Source organism: Falco rusticolus, chromosome 2 (genome assembly GCF_015220075.1).
Source record: "Falco rusticolus isolate bFalRus1 chromosome 2, bFalRus1.pri, whole genome shotgun sequence".
NCBI lineage: Eukaryota > Metazoa > Chordata > Aves > Falconiformes > Falconidae > Falco > Falco rusticolus.
Window position 1 is genome coordinate 28030443 of NC_051188.1, and position 23674 is coordinate 28054116.

Sequence of the window (23674 nt, forward strand, 5' to 3'; positions counted from 1 at the left end):
GCAAAGAACTTAAAAGATATTGGTTAAGATGCTTGCTGGCCTTTCTGGTCCATGTGTAGTGCCAAAGGGTCTGAAGGGTTATAGGTTATGTAAAATACTGGCTATATATTATGCTAAGTTATACTGGCTATAACTTAGGAAGAGAGGCACAAGCAGGAAGCAAGAAAGGCAAGCTGTGTAGGGAAAGATTATATGGTTTAATAAATTAACACCATTGTAAGAAACAAACAGAGAAGGGAGAAGTTTTGAATTTTTTTCTGAAAACCTGAGAAAGACCTTTAAGATTTGAGTGGCGCTGTGGGGTTCAAACAAAGGCCAAATGCATGAGTTAGAAATAGTTCTGAAGGACTGTCTAATTTCCATGTGGGCCTGTTAAACAGCCTTAAACTGTGAGGAAAGTGCCAATGAAATCCATTTTAGAGCATCCTGGATTTGAGGCTGTAAGGTCTGTGTTGTCTCTGTGGGATGAGCTGTATTGATTTTTATCTTATGGCTTTGCAGTTTCAACTGAACTACAGTTTATAATTGTCATTATGCAAACACTGAAATAAGAGGATGATCATTTAAAAAAAAATACTTATTGTAGTGGGAATGACCACAATGGTTCAGATTTTACATCTTTCATCCTTATTCTGTACGTTTTACCCTTTTGTGTCTTTGTGTTTTCCTTAGCTTTCCCCTTTCCAGGTGTGTTTTGATTTTTTTCTAAGAGAAATAAATATTTTTGAGGGTTTCAGGCAGCATGTTATTTAGAAGTTCTGGAACAGAAGAGAACCCAGAAAGGTAAAGGCATGAAAACATATTGTTGGCCCTTTTGGGCACCCATAGTTGAATTACAGAGAAACAGAAACTTGACTGAAACCTTGGAGAATGTAGAGTTTTTCTAGCATTGCTTTGTCTAATTCTGTCCAAACTGTCTTTCATAATGTTAATTGATACACTTCCACTGCTGTGTGTGACACCAGCATAAAATTGATCAAGAGTAATTGGAGTTGGCTTGAATACTCTCAGGTTGTGAGAAGTATGGTTTTTAAAAATTCTTTGTTTAAAAATGACAGAAAAAATGTAAGTAATGTTTATAATGACCTAAACTTATGATTTTTGCAGGTATTAGCACCAAAGATGGTACTGCCAAGAAAGATAAGGATTTCAGAGGAAAAGCCCAGAAGCAAGTGCAGTTTAATCCTGGCCAAACCTTAGCTACGTGGCGAGTACGGATTTTGAGTGACGGTGAACATGAACAGTCTGAGTCCTTTCAAATTGTTCTTTCTGAGCCTGTCATGGCAGTTCTGGAGTTTCCATATGTATCCACGGTGGAAATTATTGACCCAGGAGATGGTAAGAACCTTTCCAGAACTGTACTGCCAATATGTACATACACCAGAAGATAGACTGAAGGACAAATGCTATTAGTAATAGTGGATAGTAAAGCTTACCTTCCCTCAGAATATTTCTGAAGGCAGGCCTGGGCATTGGGTAGCCATTTGTCCCCTATCACTTTAAGTAATTAATGAATATGTGACTAAGGTAGCATGCTTTGATGAAATGCCTGCATTTTTCCTATGATATATTATTTCTAGGTTTTTTGTTTTGTTTAGTTTCGGTTTCATTTTATGTATAATAGGGTTTCAGTTCAATGTGTTTGCAAGCAGAGTGTATCTGCATGTGCGGCTGGAGGCTGACTGGATTTACTCTGCCATGATAATTCCTGTGAGAGAGGACGGTACAGGAAAGTCCAGGCTGGTTTGGGTCTTGAAGCAAACTAGTCGCATCAGTTAGGCCTTAATGTCAAGCTGGGGAGGTCAGTAAGGGTAAGGTTCAGTAGACCAAGTACAGCACAAGCTGTGTCAAGAACAGATACAGTTATGGTTAAATGTAAATGAAAAAAGAAGCTGAGGAAAAAAAACCCTAAAAATGTAGAATGTGCTCTGGTTGCTTTGCTTTTCAGCTGCATCCAGACACTTGAACTCATGGGCCATGGTCACACAAAACTGTCCTTTAAGGGATCTTTCAAGTATTGGATGACTGTAACAGCTTCTTTTATGTGGTCTTCCCTGATTAACATTTGAAGAGGACTGCGCAGGAAAACTGTCAGAGGTTTCTTCGTTCATAGCGCAAGTTAAACTAGAGGTTATATGATCATCATCCATATTTAGCCACTGAGAAAAATAGTGCTTTACTTGAAAAGTAGTATGTATGAAACACAGAAATTACTTGAAAATGTGTTACATCTGTCTTTTCTATGATCAGTGAGATAGCACAACTCAAGATAGTTATCTGAGTCTTCTTAATGCCAATGATAGTTTTTTCTATTTCTTATATTAAGATAAAATTTTCACAGTCCCAGAGAATTTGTAGTAATTATACATAAAGTGAAGTTGCGCAAGAGAAAATTGAATGCACAACTGCAAATCAAGTAATATCTACAGGAAGGAATATAAAGAGAATTTTGAGGGGAAGGACTAGGTTTCCTAATCGTCTTTTAGAGCACAGGGTAGGTACAAGTTCAGCTGCTAACTGTATAGAAACCATCAAAAGTTTTATTCTGCTTCCAGTGAAAATTATTTTCAAATTCATTTATTTGAATGGTGTAGTCTTAGTTCCAAAACAGTGAGCTCGTTTGGAAAGCTGTACCAGCCCTTGGTGTATGGGACATCAGTTAATGTTTTATTCCAAAAAGAGATTGCATAAGGATGTGCTTTCTTACACTAGCTGACATTGTCTACATCATTCTCCTCTGAGCTTTTATGTTGTTCATAAGATCAGTTCAAGTTTTATAGTGTCATTTTACTCCTAATAGGATAATAGGAGACAGAAAACAGAACAAATCAGGTTGCTGCTTTTTTTTTTTTTTGCTTTTTTTTTTTTTTAGGATAGAGTTTTTCATTTTGTCAACTTAATTCTAAAGGGAGAAATAAAATTAACAAAATGGGGGTTTTGGGTGTTACATCTTGTTTTACTTTAAAAGAAAAAGGTAGGGGATTGGTTTTTTTCACATTGAATATTTGACTTGCTGGAATAGTGAAAGTGTCTAGATCTTACCAAACCTGAATTACAGCATTTTTAAGGCAGTCTTTTGACCTTAAGTCATGCTGCTAGTATTTTCCAATTGGATAAATAAAACCTGGAACATGTTTTCAAAGAAATCACCTGACAATTTTCAGAAAATTGTTTGCCAAAGTACTCTGAAATATTGGAAAGAATTGCTTTGTGCAGTCAGCTGATACCACTTGATTTAATATTATACAGAATTATATTCTGTTTGGGTTGCAGTCATATTAATGAAACTGTAAAGGTGCTTTATAATCATATGCATAGCCACCTTTTGTTCTTGAGTTTTTGAGAGAATAAGAACAAAATGGATCCTGAATCCCAGTAACAGCATAAAACAGCAATATGATTATATGAATATAAAATAATGAAGAGTTTAAAATTCATTTTAGTGTTTCTTTCCCTGAAAAACACATCTGACATTCTTTGGTCCAATAAATTTTAGGGTGAGATTGCTCTCTAGACTTCGCTGACTGTATTGGCTAGGTCTCCTTTGAGTAAAACAGGAGTAGATGTGTAGCCGATTCAAATCAAGTGTCCAAGTTAGAGTAAGATAGCAGGAGCTCCATCTTGCATCCTCAATGCCAAATGATTTTCAGTTATCTTGATGTAGTAAGTTAATGAATGGCCTTGCAGAACCACTGCCTGTGTGTGAGCTATACTACTGATACTTCTGTGATTAACTGTTAATAAAGAAATACCATGGAAATGAGAAAAATATAGACCTTGTGGACAAATTCTCCAAACACTATCTTGCACAAGTAACCCTAGATAAGTAAATTAGTCAGATTAGAGACTACTTAATAAGGACTTGTGAATTCAGACCTAGTGATCTGATTTTGTTTTCCATTTCTGAAAGACTAAGAAACTCTACTTCTCTCACCCTCCAAGTTTTTCTTAAAATTAGCACTATTGCTGATAAATACAAGTTATTTGTTGCACTTCAGAATATGCTAAAATGCTCCTAGGTATTTTATAGGTGACTTTATGAGGTCATAAATCTACATAAATAAATATGTCTGTTCTTTGCAGAATCAACAGTCTTTATTCCTCAGTCCACCTATACTATTGAAGAAGATGTTGGTGAATTATTCATTCCAGTCAGAAGAAGTGGAGATGTGAGCCAGGAACTGATGGTTATCTGCTACACACAACATGGTAACAGGATCTACTATAGAACAAAAAAAAGGCAAAAACGGGAGACAGAAAGGAAAAAGAATTGTTCTATCTATCGTATAATAAAATTGTTTATAGCAGTTAATTACATTTTCATCTAAATATCTTCAGTCTCAGCTGGAAATGTATTCATTTTTTCAGTCTGTCTTGGATTATTATTGAATACAGATGAGAAACGATCATGTTGCAAATTTCTGCCATTTGTTAGGAGGTGAAGAGGATCTGTGTTCTTTATCTATATCAGCCCCATATATCTGGAAGTGATGAGAACTGAAAGCACTGCAGTGATTGCCGCGGATATCCTTTATTTGTTTGTATCTTTAAAAAAAAGTTACAAAATAATAGTGCTTAATTGCTGTGCTTCTCCTTCCTCTATGTTTCAGTCTCCTATTAATTAAATCCACACAGAGCATGGGGTCTCTAGTAAGCATAACTGTGCTTTTACTATTTTTTTTCATCTGGACAGCTGAAGCAACATTTTTGGTGAGGTGACCTGGAATCAAAATAATTTGTTTTCATCAAATTCTAGCTGTATAGATAATTTCTGGTCCACCGATATCTTCACTGGGTAAAATATACAAAGGGAGTTAGTTGTTAATCCTCACTAGGTCTCCTTTGTCAGTGTCTTTTGTGATAGACTACAATATTCCTTCTGACTGGAAAACTGGAAATTAATTTGAGGAGCCATGTGCTTGCATTGCATTATATACAGAAGAAGTTTGTCCAGGGATCTCAGAAATGTAGCCTGGTCAAAGGTTTCAGCCCATCTTGTAATGTAAAAGTAAATAGAAATTAAAAGGTAATGAAATAAGATTCAGCCTCTGTGAGGAGATCATTGTAACCATGGTATGTATAGTGACTGTTTTCCTTTTATACCACAGGAACAGCATCTGGCACTGCCCCAACCTCTGTACTTTCTTACTCCGACTACATATCCAGGCCTGAGGATCACAACAGCATTCTACGTTTTGACAAAGACGAACGAGAAAAAATGTGTCGGATTGTCATCATAGATGATTCCTTGTATGAAGAGGCTGAGACCTTTGATGTTTTGCTGAGCATGCCAATGGGTGGAAGAGTTGGTGCAGAATTCCCAAGCACTCGAATTACCATTGTACCTGACAAGGATGATGGTAAGACATCGTTTAACAAAGTGATATTCCCAGTTCCAGACAGAAACTACAAATAGTATCAATATCATATTCAAATCAGCATGTAGAAATTGGATTTTTGCACTTCTTCCTGTTGGTTAAAACACATGCTGCTTCCATCTTGAGATTTGAAAATACTATTAGAAAGCAATGCGGGTTTTTTAAAGTGTTTAGTATTGATATTTTATGGTTTGAGAAAGTCACACAAGCAGTGATTGGGAGTGAGGAGATGCACCTTTCCCTATCACAGTAGCAGATGTAATCCAAAAAATCACCTTTCATGGGCATCTATTTATGTGTGATTCTGAGGTTATGTCCACAAGCCTTCAGGCCCATTGCATTACTTTCCAAAGGGCCATATGAGAATCCCCGATGGACTAGAAGCCATATAGCAGCTGCTAAGAGGCAAGCTATAGTCCTTCTGATTTGATACTGCATTTAACTTTCTGCCTAGAAGTGTCCATGTATGCTGCCTTGGTCTTTTTAGTAAAGCGAATTATCAAAAGTCAGTAATGTTATTTTAGCAATTGCCTCAGTAAGGACATGCTGACCAAATGATGTCCTTTGTTCAAGTGGTCGATAGCTTTGATATGTTGCATTGAAAAGAACATTTCTATTTGTGATTAGAGAGGTCTGTGACTAAGGAACAGTAGAATCAGCACACTGTGTCACCAACTGCTTTCAAAAATTCATGTAAATACTACTGCAGCCTCAAGTGTCTCCTTCAGTGTCCCTAGCATGGGTGGTGCAACTTTCTTCTTTCTAGGAGTGGTAGCAAAAAGGCTTCCTGGCACAATTGCCCTATTTATGCATGGATTTTAGAAGCTGACATACCAACTGGAAACTCTGTGAAAGGAATACGGATAAGCTATTTTAGTCCTCTCTGTGAGGCCATAAACCATCTATTGTGACACTGTCATATTTCCTGAAGCCTAAATGTGAGGAATTATATCTTTGAAAGTCTTATGCCAAGATAGACATTTATTATCAGCACAGTGATTTCTCCCTAGTTAAGAGTATAAAAGGCAGCTCTTAAAGGCAGGAAGTTGACACCCATCTAATTACATCATAAATACTCAGTCTGCCTGAAATTTCTCACATGTAATCCTGTGACAGAGGTGACTTTGTTTTCTCTGTGAAGTATTTGGATAATCATATATCATTAACGAATACAAAAGTTTGAAGTAACACTTCTTGTAACAGAACATATATCGAATGCAAGCTGAAATAGAAATATGTTTATCTGACTTTGCTGTGATGGCAAATACGGGTTTGTGTAGGTTTTTTGCAACAATTTGATTTTTTGAATAATTTTGAAGAATTCATGAACTTTACTGTTTGTAGATAGCTGAATACAAAATATTGGGAGAGTAGGTATAAAAAAATATATCCATGAAGCAGATGATTACCCAGCTTTTGAAAGTGTTCTGAGTGCTTAAAATATATATGGAAAGTTTGGGATGGGGAGAATGTTTCTCCAAGAGACTGTTTAAAAGAGAACTGAAGCTGAAATTACAGTGTCTATCTTCAGTAGAACCTTATTTCTTGGGAGGGAACACTTTTAGATACTGTTTTTAGCATTTAAAATAAGATTATAATTCCTCGACTTAGACAATCATTATAACTGTAACCTTGACTGACTTTGAATAAGAAATTATGAAAGTTAATCAATCACAACATAGTGTACAACTTAACTGTTTATGAGACTCCCACAACATATTAGGGAAATCTCCTTTGTTTTAACACTGCCACTGGAAAACATGAGAATGAATTTAGAAAACATGAAAATGAATTTATTTTTCACAAAACCATAATGCACAATAACAGAAAAGTCAGTATGTGTCTTTTTTCATCTGAGATCTGTTGTGCTGCCTGTTCTATAAAATGCAGAGTACAGGCTACAGAGTAGATAAATTACGGTATACCTTACATATCTATTTATGTCTCCACACAGAGAAAGAAATATATATGTGTATGTTTCTTTCAGATTGTGTATATACACACACACGTATTTGTGTAATGTGTGAGCAATTTAACACTCTGGCAGTCATGATTAAAATTCTACATAATAAGCAGGGAATTTTAAGAAGCATTGGTTATTATTTTCAGTGCACAACATTAATTTTAATAAATGTAAATGTGTTTATGTGAAATAAAAAGCATTTTCTTCAGCTTTTAACATCAAAATTTAATTCAGAAAATGCCTCAGATAGAGATGGGTTAAAACTTTAGCACATGTATAATAGCCTATGAGCTATTGTAATGTCATACTAAATTCTTTAGTTCTCTTTAACTTCTTTGCTTCGTATCTACTGATATATTTTTCTCATTGTTTAAATTCATCTTCTATTTAACAAAGCTTCTTTGGACAAATGTCACAGCATGTCATTAAGTTGTGATTTCTCCAAGTCCTGTGACAGGATTAACATTATGCATGGACTTCTTCAGGTCAAAAGATACAAACAGCAAAGGTCAAAGTTTAATAATACTACATGAGATCTTTCCTATGGAAGTCAAATCAGCACAACCAACATTACCTTATCTCCTCTGGCATTCAGTGCAAGTTAATTAGGAAACATTCACCTTCAGTACCTATCATCAAAGTCTTTTCTTCTTTTATTTCTAGAAAGGCCCTTAGGGTCTAACTAAAATAGCTGAGTTGCTATACAATCATGACAATAAACAAAAAATAAAGGAGGTGTGCTCAACTTTGTAGTGAACCAGAGTATATTAAATTCCTGGCAACTGAATACTTTAATTGGGGATTATGCAGTAGTGCTGTGCTGCCAAAGCAAAATCTGGGACAAAAAAAACCAAAACAAAAAACATAGTATGTAGACCATGCACAGGTATATTTTTATATTGTGAAAGGTGATTTTAAAATTAGTGCTGCTGTTGGGACATTTCTTAATTCGGAAGGGACCTTTCCTGATAGGTCCTGAAGCTGAAGACAGGTAGAAAAGAGGAAAAGGATTAAGTTAGTGAAATACACAGCAAAGTAAATTATGCCTGGAGATCTTGGATTCAAACTTACACGTCACTACAGTTTAAGCACTAAAAAATAAAAACATGGATCTGTTTGAGTCAGAGGTGATATTCACTAACCATGAATCACTACAAGAAAAGCATTCAGGGGAAAGACCTATGCAAATCATCCATTTTTGGGGTAGCAGTAATCTCACTCAATATTAGCCATCTCATTCAAGCAGGCTATGCTGGGGTCCTCCTATAGTTAATATAGTTAAAGACAGATGTACTCCCAGGAACCATCCCATCCTAGAAGTATCTGAACTGTTGAGATCAATCACTGTGAATATCTGGTGCATCTGAATACATTGATTTCTGACAGTACCTATAAACCCTAGCCTTAGAAATTTAACTTGCCATTCAACCCAAAGTGATAAGCACTACTGGGCATGAAGGAAAGATTTTTTTCTAATTTTTTGTTAAAACAGCTCCTACTTTGAAATGCCATTAGACAACAAAAACATACGTAGCTATTCCTGCTTCATAATATAATTATGATTTCTAAAGAAAAATTGAAAATAATCTAGCTGAAATCTAAAGAAATGAATGCTCGAGAGTGTTTCACTAGGTATTTAGATGTTCAAGATGAAGTCCAGAATCAGACAAAAATACCCAACTATTTTCCATGCAAATGTGGACTTTTGTTTCTAAATCTAGCCGGAATTGGTGGGCTCAACTACTTGTCTGCATGCACATCAAGGATTTGGGGGATCAACAGAAATCCCTGAAGGATTTGAGGTCACTTGATTGGCTCAGGAAGGACATACCTATCCTGCATGGAGAGCACAGAGTTCAGCATAAAGTTCATTTGGAGGAGGCACTTTACATAATAGATCGATATTGTGCATCTAGGAAAAGGAAGATAAGGTTACTGTGCACTTTTCATTCTCCTTGGAGAGAGGTGTCCTGGAGTTTAGACTCAGACCCTGAAAACACCCAGACCCCAGTCTTCCATGGAAATACCTTAATCCCCAGGGACTTAGCAACTCAGCAAGGTCAGCCTAGAAGTGTTCTTTGTTTTTCTAACTGAAGCTGTGACTGAAATAATTTCACATATATTAAGAAAAAAAATGAGACCAAACTCTTTTGTTAGTTCATCTGGGAATGAGCAGCCTGTAGTTTGGTTCTAACTCCAACAGTGTCGCTGTCTTGTGTGCAATAAGTCCAATACAAAATGTGCTTTAGTCCTTGCAACAAGTCTTGAAGTGAAACTCTGCTCTCACAGTCAACTGTTTTGACGGCCAGGCTGCTGTTTGGCCTCTTTTTTTGCTTACTCTGTTTTGTATCACGGGCAAATTTTAAACTCTTGGTTTGTAGTCACATTTGGAAACCCGAAGAGAAGAGGTGTGATGAATGCAGAGCTGGAAGTTTGTAGCTAAGAGGAGAATGCTTACAATTATATTGTTTGCATCAAGTTTTGTGTCAGTGGCTATCTTCCCATGTGATTTTAATTCCATGATACCGTATTTAGTGTTGCCATGAGAGCACCCAGCCTTACAGCCAGGCTGACAGTCATCTTGCCTTAGTGGAATTGTTGAAGCCTCATGCTCTTCACAGCAAGAAGTACATTAAATACATTTGTTCCACTACATTCACATTAGATGGGCAAGCAGTCGTTCAGACTTCTGGACATTTCTACATCAGGGCTGGGAAAGCAATGGACTCAGGTTTATGTCAGAGGTTTGCTTACCATTTTCTTTGTACCTACTCAACAGAATCGATCACTCATATCATCCACATGACAGGGGAAAGGATAGCACTATCTGGGAATATTTTACAGCTGAGTAAACTGGATGATGGTACGATCATGGTATGATAACATGGAAAGCCAGTGTTAGAGATCAAACAGAACAGATTAATTATTTAGTCCTCTGGAGATTTCTTTAAAACACTTACTGTCACTCCCCCTACAGTTAATTAAGCTTTGGAAAACCTTAGACTATGTTCTGGAAATCAGTAGCCACTAGCACTTGTCCAGCTTGCTTGGAGTAGTAAAGTCTATGTTAATGTTTACTACCAATAGCCTGAAAAGAGGCAGAAAGTCTACAGTGCAAGGCGACATAAAGCTATGCTTTGCATTGGATCCCAGTAGACATACAGTGTCAACTAAATCTACTGAGCCAAATTTCCAGCTGATGATAATTAAATATTCTATTAGTAACATTGTTAGAGAGACATCCTTATCTCACAAGTTTATCTGGAATCTCATTGTTTCCACTGGCCTCCAAGGCAGGCCATCAAATGTGTTTTTTTCTTTCTGAAAATAAGTATGCCATAACCTTAAACTGAATGTCTGGGTGGTTGATCTCAGTGATTAATATCTGCTGGTCTATTTGTCCAATTTTAGTTACAACCTGAACACTATAGGCATAGCATGCCCATTGTTATATTAAAGAATGGAGTCATAATTTGGCAAAGTATCCATCACCGTTCTCTGGAGATAACTAAAATAGTGAGATAGTTGTTCTTTTTTCCTCTATACATCCACCTTTGACTGCTTCCTTCCTTTTCTATTTTTACTGTGCTGGTGGGACTGATGCCTCTGGCACTTCTGTGCAGCTTTTAGCTTCTTTTGTCCTCTCATTAGGTAAAATCTCTGTGTGACCCCTCCCCTTTCACCAGTCTATGGCAGGTGGCCAGACTGGCAACTAATCAAGGGAAAAGGTGGAAGACATCCAATTTATGACACATGTTATACTCCCAGTTTTCTTTACTTATAGTGTCTAATTATCACCAGTTCAACACAGTGAAAAATGTTCAATTTATGGTGATAGCCTTAAAGATTTTGGAAAGTCCCTGTTTGATGTCTGTCACAGAAATAAATTATTGTCATATCTTACAGTAGGACATTCTATAGAGGCAACCAGGCACATTTATGATTTACTTTTCCAACATTATCTGTTGCTGGCAGTTTATTACATGTGTGTGTCTGCAGGTGCAAACTCACACATTATATACATGAACTACAAATATTAGATTAATCTCATATTCAGTTGGCTGCTTAATAACTAGGTATATAGTCCAACTTTATGATCTGGGCTCCTCATGACCTGCTTACCGTACTTTGTCACATCTCTTTCAGATGACTCCTTTACTATAGAGGACTCAGCTGGCAAAGCAGTGTATCTCTAAGTCTTCACTGCTGTAGGTTCTGAAACGGTTAGCTGACATACGCATTATTACATTTCTGTGTGAATTGTAGCAGTATTTCTAGCAAAGCGTGGAAATGTGGGAAACAGCTTTTGAGTTTTGTACTCAAAGCACATAAAATAGTTGATAAGCAGAAGGTACAAATTTACAGGAACTGTAGAAAATTGATACTTTCTGTTAAATATAGAATGAGTTAAATGAAATAGCATTCTTATGTTACTGACGTTGTTTTCCAGAGCCTAATGGATCATTGTTTTATGACAGTTCACTCAAGAGTACATTGAACATCTTTCTCTCTCCAGTCTTCCTGTAGCATGTTTTATTTTTTCATGGCTTTGTTATTTGTACTGCAGGTCTTATATTTATTATAGATATAAATAAATATTAATATTTATTATATTTGAAAATGTATTGAATGCCTAGCAAACCATTCTAAATTTATCATTTGTTCTTGGTTGCTTGTGATTGTAGGGAGTGAATTTAGTGTTGTGTATTTAACATGTGGATAATCAAGTTCTGTGGAACATCTTGGTGCATTGTTTTCCTAAGGTTTTTTTTGCAGATCATCTTGCTTCCTCTGAAGCTGCTTATACTAACACTTCACTCATCAGTCTTTGAAGATCCAAAAGATACTGAACAACAGAGTAACCAGTGTACCCCACTGGGCTTTAATGACATTGATTTTCCTTTTGAATGTTTAAATCCTTAAAGGATTACCTTAGTTGTTATCTCACATTACTGTCTGTCAGGCAACTCTTTTCTCTTCCCTCTCACACCAATGGGGTTAGAAGACCAAAAGAGAGAATTCAAGAACTTTTAACATACAGCAGAGCATATTTTCTGTCATTAGAGCTCTGCTTGTGTGATAAGTCTGGCTGTTGCTCTATTTTCACTTCTGTTCTCTCTTCTCTGCCAAGTTCCATTCTCAACATTAGCTCCTGTAAAGGGAGTGTGGAAGATCTCTTGCATATTTTTCTTCTCAGAACTCAGTGGGCTAAATGTGTTCTCGTTATATGTGGGCAAAAAGCCTGTAAGAAATTGTTTCTGCTGGTTAAGCAAATTCAAGATAACATTGTGACTGAACAGTAAAAGTTTAAAAATCTAAAGTCAGAATTGGAGCACTGTCTTTCTTAGTCTATTTTGTGATAGGGTTAAGATGTCTCCAAGCCAGAAGGGTGTGTGTATGCATATAGGCAGAAGAACAGATTTATTAACTATCCACAAGAATAGATAGAATCATAATTTTCTTTAAAAAAATGTGGTACAAGCTGTGCCAGAAATGATACAGAAATACCACAGCCACCTGGAAAACATAGCATTTTTTTTTAATTTCTTGGTTATGCTATTCCTCTTCTATGCACCATATGTAGTCATGATAGTTATGATAATAGTGCCTCCCTTCTTCATTTATTCTTTAATGAAACCAAACACATTTGATGCTTTGATAAGATTCCGATTTGTAATTCATTTGGTTAAAATTAATTTAACAGACTCACCTCTGTGCCTAGTAAGATCATGGAACAGATCCTTCTGGAAGATATGTAGAAACATACAGAAAATAGGGAAGAGATTAGAGACAGCCAGCATGCCTTCATCAAGGACAAATCATGCCTCACTAATCTAGTGGCCTTCTATGGTGGAGTGACTGCATTAGTGGACAAAGTGCTACAGACGTCATCTACCTAGACTTCTTCAAGGCCTTTGATACAGTCCCCCTCAATATTCTTGCCTCTAAATTGAAGAGATACAAGTTTGTTGGATGGACCGTTAGATGGATAAGAAATTAGCTGGATGGACATGTCTGAATAGTTACCCTCGATGTTTCAATGTCCAAACAGAAACCACTAATGAGTGGTGTTCCTCAAGGGTCTGTACTGGGACCGATGGTATTCAATATCTTTATGAATGACATAGACAGTGCAATTTAGTGCACCATCAACAAATCTGCAAGTAACACCATGCTGAGTGGCACAGTTGATAGGCTTGAGGGAAGGGGTGTCATCCAGAGGGACCTTGACAGGCTTGAGGAGGGGGCCCATGTGAACCTCATGAAGTTCAACAAGGCCAAGTAAAAGGCCTTGCATCCGAGTTGGGGTAATCGTCAATATCAGTACAGACTGGGGGATGTATGGTATCCCCCCTTGCACAGAAGGACTTGAGGGTACTGGTGGATGAAAAATTGGACACAAGCCAGCAACGTGCGCTTTGCAGCCCAGGAAGCCGATTGTATTCTGGGCTGCATCAAAAGAAGTGTGGCCAGCCGGTCAAGGGATGTGATTCTCCCCTTCTTCTCTGTTCTTGTGAGGCCCTACCTGGAATACTGCATCCAGCTCTGGGCTCCTCAGCACAGGAAGGACATGGATCTGTTAGAGTGGGTCCAGGGAAGGGCTACAAAAATGTTCAGAGGGCTGGAACACCTCTCCTGTGAAGAAAGGCTGAGTTGGGTTTAACCTGGAGAAGAGAAGGCTCTGGGGAGACCTTGTGGTGGCCTCTCATTATATAGTCAGGGCTTATGAGAAAGTTGAAGAGAGGCTTTTAAGCAAGGCCTGTAGTGACAGGACAAGGGGCAATGGTTTTAAACTGAAAGAGGGCAGATTTAATTGAACATAAGGAAGAAATTTTTATGATGAGGGTGATGAGACACAGGAACAGTTGCCCAGAGAGGTTGTGGATCAGTGGATGTGTTCAAAGTCAGGCTGCACAGGGCTTTGTGTAACCTGGTATAATGAAATCTGTCTCTGTCCATGGCAGGGGGAGTTGAACTAGGTGCTCTTTAAAGGTCCCTTTCTGACCCAAACTCTTCTGTGATTCTATGAAAAATTAGTCTCAGAAAATTCACAATTTGGATTTATTTTGACATTTAGAATCTTGTTATATCTTTTTTCTCAAAGTCTAATAGCTTTCATTGCATAAGGAGCTCACCCATTTTCAGCATGCATTTGCTTTTATGTTTTGGAAGGTCCAGGTTTTCTGTCTTTTCTATCTTTGCTATTCAGTCTCCACAATTTCCTCGACATCTTCCTATCAGCTCTCCTTACCAAACAACAAAACACTTATTTATCATTCAAAAGCCTTACTAATACAACTACCCAACCAGTGGAAATCTCAGCTGGGGAGAAAATATGATTGTCATCACTATGACTTCAAGCCTTAAAACCTTAGAGATCAGGGCCATGATTTCAGTGTGTGATGTTACAAGATACTATAAAGAAAATATTCATAGAATGATCTGTTGTGATTTGGTGGTTGTGTTTCTAGATATAACTTTAGGAGTTAGGAACATGATTTGAAGAGAAAACCTGAAAATATTCTTCTCAGAAAAACTGTTTTTGCAAATAGACTTACTACCCTCAGACCATTTCTACACACTGTTTTTTCCGCAAGGGCCAATAGTAAACTAATCACTCAATTAAAATGTGAAAAACATTTAGAAATGGCTACATGCTATATCTTCATGTAGCCTGATTTCTAAAATGCTGCTCAGCTTCTCCAACTATTTCTGTCTGTAGGAGTCATCATTTCTTATCTCATGTATGAATCATTGACTGTGAGCTCCTTCATGCTTGGCCTCCTTGTGAGGTACCTTGTGTGTGGTATATTTAGATACTACTGCCAAGCCTTGCCATTTATCAGCCTGCCTCTGTTTCATCAGTTTGTTGAGAATTTGTTATGGATCCCATTTCCTGGGTGTCTTACATAAAAATAATCTCATTCTTTTAAAAAACAGAACATGTAGAAGAATCTGAGTTGGTTTCATGCTCTGTGGGAGGTCTAGCCAGTATGAAAAAGGTATGTGAATATCAGATGGTTGCTGCAGGCAGTACCATCACATTTGGGTATTTCCTCAAATTCCAAAGTGTTTGTTTCTTCAGCTATTAGTCTTTATATTTTTATTTGCATTGGTAAATGTGGCAATTATCTGAATTCTGGAATAGTTTGGGCAAATGATTGGAGCTTGATAAACTTTGGTCCTGTCCTCAGACTCTGCACATTGAAGCTCCTCTGGCACCTGTGATAGTTTCAGTGGTATCAAGGTCTGTATGTTATAATCTGAGGGTGCGTGCAAGGATCATAACAGTACTATTTCTGTCAATAAATACTTTCACATATATGTTAATTCACATATATATGAATTTAGTATTTTGGAAAGTTAGCAATGTTTCTCAGCAAACCAACAAAGGTATATGAGTTGTGTCCAAGAGAAGGTCACTTATAATAGTCAAGCTCACACATTAGTCTTTCTCCTGAACTGCCAGTTATAGCTGGGAGACAATGTAAGACCGTTCATTACCGTCTTGTACATAATAGTTAACTAATTGTTAAAAAATCCATTTTCAGTTTAAAGGCACGCATCTTGAACGAGTTGAGCTACAGAATGGCTTCATGCACTCAGATGTCTTTATTCCATGGTTCAGACATTCTCTGTAGCCCATCTAGTTATTACTGAACCATTATGAATTGCAACTTGATGTTAAGCAAAATTAGGTTTATCTCAGTTCTTCAGGCTGCAAACTATGCTGCAGGCTGTCCTTGTAGTACAGATGGGACAGACAAGAAGGGAAGAGTACGTGGTCAGATATAGGGTATCGCTGTAGCCATCTTACTGCCATCCTTAGTCTTGCAGCTAGGGCTGTAGTATACTTCCTTTACTGTGCTACTTTGCTCACATTTAAGTTTTACTTATTCATGTAGCAGACAGGTTAGATATGGCTTCCAGACCTGCTAGGCAGGTGCTGCTTGTGATGGTACTGTGTGTAAAGGAACTGAAGCATGGATGCACTTTAACATAAAGGGTGAGTTAAAATGTAAAGGTCTGTACTGACTTAGTTTGTATCATAAATTAATTAAAAATAAATTATACATAATGTTCGTAGCAGTTATAGATCTCGATTCATATGGTGTTACTCTACTGAAATTATGGGGTTAAGCTGCATAAAAAAAGAGTAATTCAGTGATGAAACAGCCCAGTCAATGTAAGGCATTGACTTTCTATATTTAAAAAATGTTTTTTTTTCTTACAGAGTAGAACTGAGTTTGGTAAGGGTCGCATTAATTTGAGTCTGTCCTTTTACCTGTTGTAATGTTTGCAGTATCATTTAAAAAATCATTGTAAGTTGCTAGACAGAAATGAGCTGTTGAGACAAATGGAAATGTAGATGTTATTTGCTTCAGATAATGTGTGTGGCATTTTGGCTGCAACTAGTAACTTTGATTCTGAGGTGAATTTACTTTTTGATTGCAAAAGTTATGACAACAGTGCTAAGAAGATGAAAGTTAACTTTTCTTTTTTGCAACATATGAATTTGAAAGTAATCTGTTTTGACCACATCAAATAAAAAGCTATTGGCATTTGCACAATAGGTACCTGCTCCAGAACTAAGCTCTGACTGTAATCTTGACCTCTGCTTCTACAGCATTCAGCAAAAATAAATGACTTAGCAAATTAAATTCATTGTGCTAAAGGCAAGCCTAGTTGCTTGCATAGGTTCAAGGATGTGTATATAGCTGTAGAATAGTGCTACCTAGTTTCAAATGTTAAAAGTCCTCTTTGATAATATTATAATATAAACTTTTTGTAAGGGAGTTTTTCTGAGCTTATACTTTGTTCCCATTAATATGCATATATGAGAAAGATTACAGAAGTTGACCTTTACTGCTATTAAATAGTAAATGCCTCTTCCTTCTCACATTTAATGGAACTCTTGTTCTTAACTGGTCTCTCTACAACTCACCCACTTCATGTTCAGAAGGATGGAGTCTCTTTGTTATCGACTCAGCAGCTCAGTCATTTAATGCTAACTGTGATACTGAAATGCAAGTAAGCATTGTGTAGGGATTTATGAATCACATCAGATCCAGAGGAAATCTGGCCTTGTTTGTCTGTTGTTATGTTCAAGCTAATTAGCTGTGTCAACCATCAGGGCTCATTAATTTGGACTCAGCATTGCACTAGCATATCTAGACTGTACCAGAACAAGTTAGTAGGTTTACAAAGCCCTGTTTTGCACCTTCTGCATTACTACAACAGATTTCTGCTAGCTCTGGCAACTCACAATGATCACATCATAACATTGGCAAAAGCTTACAGGAATAAATGGTTTAACACCACTAGAAAAGATCAACCATGAGTTCAGTTGTAATGACTGTTTCAAGTTCCAATATCTAAATATGTCTGAGTGGAAGGTCTGTTTTCTTCTATTATTTGTCTCTTTCTGAGATGATATACATATATATATACGTATCTCTCACTGGAAGCTTATATCACCGAAAAACACTTTAGTATTAAGGCTTATCAAGGTGGCAGCAAGACAAGTCTGTTCTTTTGTGTTTGTCCTAAATAGCCCACCTCGCAGATTATTTGCATGGGCAGCCCAAACGATTATGGCACCTTACATATCCTATAACCAACCTACTCTTTTGCCATGTCCTTCTAAAGCAGATTGTAAGGATACCATTTTAAAAACAAAAGCTTCCTTGGAAATAATTTTTTTTTTTTGTGCTATTGCATTGATTTTGTAATGTATATTCAAAGATAGAGCTATTTCTGACAGTATGAGAAGTGTGTTTGTTTTCCTGCTTGGGGACTGACTAGTGCTGTAGTTGATCTGTGCTCCTGACTGTATAAGCACAAAGGCAAGACAAAGATTTCATTTCTGTGCCAAGAAACCTGGGACTAAAGCTTCTAACCTTTCTCCTCTGATTATTGTAACTTCATGCCAGTGAAATCTGTGGGTCTGAACAAAAAAACTTTAAAAAACCCCTTCCTCTTATTTCTGTAAAAGGAACCATTAAATTTGCAGTGGTCTCTCTTCAGGGTGATTACTAGATTAAAGAACTGCCGTAAGTGAGCCTGCAGTCATTGAGCAGAGTGTTTGCCAGCCATGACCTGAGAAAGACAATGCTTTCCCTGTTAGTACCTTGGCTTTGCTACTTCCCCTGGGGAGCTACTAACACAGCTTACAGGAAATGAACTTACAAAACATTTGTAAGGATTTGTTTCCTAGGATGGGTAACCATGCAGAATGTGTCTTTCATTGAAGATACATGCCTCAAAAAGTGTGAAACCCTCACTCTGGAATACAAGGCAAGCTAACTGAGGGTTTAGGCATTTTTGCGTTCGGTTGTGGCTACAGGAATAAACAGTGCACAGAGATTCTTCTGCAGCAGCAGTAAATAAAGCATTAGGATAACACTGCAAGAAATATAAATTTTCTTTTATATCTTCCATCTAGCTTAAGGCAGATCATTTATGTTCCCTGGGTAGTCAGTGAGCAGAAGGGGATTCTTCCAGATCTCCTAAAATTTTTTTCACTGCAGTGGCTGAACCACTCCACCTCATTCTGTATGTTTATTATACTGGAAATCTCTGTAATGGCATATCTTTGTCCTTGCAAACTGAGAGCAAGCAGGCTGTGGATGTGAGTACCTCTCACTTAAATGTTTAAAATGAGGTGCAGACAAGTCCAGATCTAATTCCGGAACCACTGGGACATAAATATAGAGTGAATATGGTTATAAGAATGAGATTAGACTTGGGGAAGAGTGTTAAACTTTAAGAATAATTGATTAAGAAATGAAATTTATTAGATTTGATAATATTTTTAGCAGCCTTTTTCTAGCTGTTGTCACATTCATCACCATTTGGTAGGCATTGTGTATTTTTAACCTCCAGAGGCTGGATGAGTCTTTGTCCATCTTGAGAATTTTAGAAGATTGTTGTATGTCTGAAATGGCATATTTCTTTGCAGATCTCATATCCAGTTCTGCAGTATCTCTGCAAGTAGAACTGTCATCAAAATTAATAGTAATTATACAAAAAGGTCCAGAGAGTGTATCCTATTCATCTGTTAAAAATGTTTCTGGCAACCAGTCCCTATAGGCAAATAATGTAAGACTGATGTTTGTATGCCTGTGCACTCAAACACACATGCACATTTAAATACACATAATGTTGAATAAAAAAAATTTAACTTGGAACTGAAAACCTTTTCATCTACCAAAGTTATACATTTACCAAGTTTGTCTTTCATCCTGCAAAGGCTGATGTCCTTGATAATGCTCAAGCAGGTCTATGAGTCTGAACTATTTTCCGGTAAATACATTCAATTCCATCAATTTGTTAAAACCCATGATTTTGGTTTTAGCAGATAAATAAAAAGGCTGCTGGATTTGTTTCACTGATGTGGAATATCTAAGGGCGGGGGGGCGGGGGGGTGGGGTGGGGGGGCGGTGTTTACTAGCTTTGGCAGTTGTGAAATACAGGAAAAATCTTGAAAGCAGAAGAGAAAATTATGTTCTCCAAAACTTCCAATTTAACTCATGAATGCAATTCCAAAATATTTATTAACTGCTCACTTCTCAGATTAAGTTTTGGCTTACTAATAACTAACTATATTACTTCTGGTTAGTTTTAATTAAATTCCTATTTTAATTTGTTCAATTTTCTATAAAAATAAATAAGCAATCTACTACAGAGGAGGTTGTTGCCATACACTGTGTAGTCAGTCAGATTGGCCTCAAGTACTTCAGAAATGCGTAGATATTTTGTCTGATTATCCTACAAGCTTCTCCAAAACCTTCAAGATACAATGTCTTTACAATATTTTGCTTTATTGAGCTCAGCTGTAGTCCAAAGCAGGTTCTTTAATTCCAAATCATTTGTTCCATGATAATAGAAGTCATAGATTTTTCAACATACATATAATCTTAAGAAAATTTGAATCATGGAAATGATGGCCCGAATTTCACTTACCATTAAAAAGGATTTATGTCTCCTCCTTTGGGTAAGTTGTACCTTTTATGTATTCTAGGCATAGCTCTGTAGAATGATAAACTTTTCCAGTCATTTTCTTTGATTTTTTTTTTTCTATGCTTCAGGAAGGGGAAGTATTCATAGTGCCACTGATAGAGCACTGATTAACTGCTGTGATCTTTGTCAACTTAAATTAAGTTGGCCACATGCTGTATGGCATTTTCAAACACATTTATGATAATGTAACCTCATGATTATAATAAGTTCTCACTAAGCAACATAAGAAAATTTTGCTTAAATACAAAAAGAACTTGTGTACATCTTTAAATTACATCCCAGCCGTTGGGGAGGGTAGGTATGATTTCCGCTGCATAACGGGAAAACTGAGGCATTGCCTGTGTGTGCTTACTCTTGCATGTTTGAAACAGAAATGGAAGAGGTAGAAAAGGAGACCTAATATATATCCAGGATGAAGTTGGGCTATGTTATTAAGCCTGTTTACTTTGTAAATTGCTATAGGTAGAAAAACTGAAAAAGGGAGGAAAACATGACGATAAACAATATGTCTGTTGAGTGGGATAACACTTAACCTCCTTTGCTTTTTTGCTCTTTTTTCTCATGGACTGTGGAACTTAAATATTAAGATATAATACTATTCATGTTACAGCTTACATGAAATAAGATTGATTTTGTTTTAAATGCTGGATGTGGGGGAACTAAGTATTTGCCCCTTTGGCTAGCTGGAAATTTTTTCCAAAAGCAGCTTCAGATATATATCATGTTCCAGTCTGGGTTTAGCTACAGGAATCCATGAGGACATTCAACTTAAGGTTTCATTATCTATATTCACCTCTGTCTGCTTGCACCAAATTGAAAAATGCAAGGAATTTTCTGGCTTGTGCACAGGACTCAAATAAGTTTAATGAGATAACACATTTGGGTTTGTACACAGATTCATAACTGCTGACACACAAAGTTGAAAATGTAGGAGGCAAGAAAAAGAACACAGTGCTGATACAACAATTGCTGTCTTGAAACAGGCAAACCAATACTTGAAAAGAAGCCAAAAATACCTAAAAAAATTCTAACCCTTAATAAAAGGCTGTATTTCACTTACTGAGAAGAGTGAAGTGCTCCCCATTGTCTAATGTGGATTTGATACTCATTACCTTCAATGTAAGGTAAAGAAACATTTATAAACATTATTTCTCTTTCCCCCAGAACCAGCATTCTACTTTGGAAATGATGAATACTACGTTGATGAGAGTGCTGGCCATATTGAGGTACGTGTCTGGAGGACTGGAACTGATCTGTCTAAATCTGCCTCCGTTACAGTGAGGTCTCGCAAATCTGAGCCAGTAACTGCAGAGGGTAAGTTATTGTTTTGCTCTAGTTTCATAATACATAACAACAAAAAATGCTAGTGCATTTGGTCTTGATATAGATTCAACTGCATAAGGTGAAATTATTTGTTTCTTGGTCTTAGCAGATCTTAGTACAAATTGTTACCAATTTTGTCTCAAAACAGGAGTAGGAGCAACTGTAAAATTTTATAAACTGTTATAAATAAACTGTACTGTCATTAAATACAGCACTAAGAGAAATGCCTTCAAATCCTCATATAAAACACTATCCCATGAAAGCAGTTCATTATTTGCCTCAACAGCATACTGAGGGCACAGAGTTATAATCACTGGCAGCATGCAGAGTTTGCTCCTCTCATTTTTACTGTAGGCAATGATAAATTACTATCTAGTATCCTGTTCAGCAAGAGAATTTCTATGGCTGTGTGGTTCAGTGATGCTTCAACAGAACCTTTGCAGAATCAAGTGTTAGTATAGGGGTTTTTTTTTTTACTTTTCACATATGACAATGTGCCTAAGACATTTATATAAAGACAGCATAAAAATTATCTCCCTTAGATGCTTATTCTGAGTGTAACTGAACAGTAGAGTTTAGCTTCTCAACTAATTTTTAGCCAAAATTATGTAAAACTTTACTGTTATTTCAGGAATATCTAATCATCTTATATACGTATCAGACATAACTTATATGATAAACCTATTTCTCATGAAAAAGAAAATTATGAAGTCTGAAAAAAAGATAAGATTACTTCACTTCTGAACTTGCTTTATATGATCTGATGTCTTTATCTCATCCTGAATATTTAAGTTATTTTATTTCTGGGGGAAAAAAATATTTCCATACAGTAAGAATCATAATTCATTTTGCTAGGACCTCTAGATTCAAAACTGGAAATGGCACACCTCTTGGACTGTCTTGCCTGTTGGTTACAGCCTGAAAGCTCTGACATGGCTGGCTGGCTGTAAAACCATAAACCTGGTTCTTGGTCTTACACAGTTCTGCAATGATTCTGCTGCACTGAGCTGCCAGTCCTGGCATCCTGTGTTAAGAGGCTTAGATCTGGGGTAGATCAGCAGGGACCCCAGGCAAGTGCCCACCTGATAATGGCCTTTAATCTTGCCGTATTTCGTTAAATTCACAGAATTCCAAACCTTATTTCAATTTCAGTGAAACCATTTCTCCCCAAAGCTTTGTTTCAACAGCTTTGCTGCTTATTCTCCCCCAAAAAATGAACATTAAAACTATTAAAACTCAGTCCTTCATTAAAATCCTAGATAGCTTTAATGCTTTGGTTCTGAGACAGTGTGTCACATTTTAGTCAGTATCTTGGTTTGTTTGCTTTCTTACTGGCTTTTTATGGATTGTTTTGCTTTGCTCAAAACAAAACAAAACATAAAAGCAAACCAAACCCAGATCAGTCTGCCTTTAACATTAGGGTGCCAGACCTCACCAGACATGGTCTGAGCAGAATTTGATTCTTTTATTTTCCATTCACTTTGTTTTACACAACTCCTCTGAACAGTTCTTAATATTTATAGCTTAATATTGACTTGTTTTATTGTATAGTCCAACTTATATTGGTCAAAAGAGCTTTTTGCTTTACATGACTGCCAGAATTTGGCAAATTCTAAAACAGTATATAAAAAACCCTATATATTTGCTTACAATTAACTGTGTAATGATAGATGTTTTTATTTTTCATTGCAGGTAATGTTATTTATTAATTTAATACTTTTTAATCTCTTTTCCTTTGGTAGCTGGAGTAGATTATGTAGGCATCAGTCGTAATTTGGATTTTTCCCCTGGAGTCCATATGCAGACATTTCGTGTGGTAATTCTGGATGACCTTGGGCAACCGGTGTTAGAAGGAACTGAGAAGTTTGAGCTTGTGCTAAGGATGCCCATGAACGCTGCCCTTGGAGAACCCAGCAAGGCCACCATCTTCATTAATGACTCACTGTCTGACTGTGAGTAATATTTTTTTTTGCCTTTTCACATTTCT

General features: G+C 36.8%; 1 protein-coding gene across 1 annotated transcript in view; it reads left to right on the forward strand.

Moving 5' to 3' along the window:
• The window catches only part of FREM2 (FRAS1 related extracellular matrix 2), a 140196-nt gene that overhangs the window by 79492 nt on the left and 37030 nt on the right, over window positions 1-23674 (forward strand). Inside the window, exons 4-8 of the mRNA XM_037377789.1 lie at window positions 1108-1338; window positions 4084-4209; window positions 5109-5360; window positions 21529-21678; window positions 23430-23639. Coding sequence (XP_037233686.1) covers window positions 1108-1338; window positions 4084-4209; window positions 5109-5360; window positions 21529-21678; window positions 23430-23639 — 969 coding nt within the window. The remainder of the gene's footprint in view (window positions 1-1107; window positions 1339-4083; window positions 4210-5108; window positions 5361-21528; window positions 21679-23429; window positions 23640-23674) is intronic.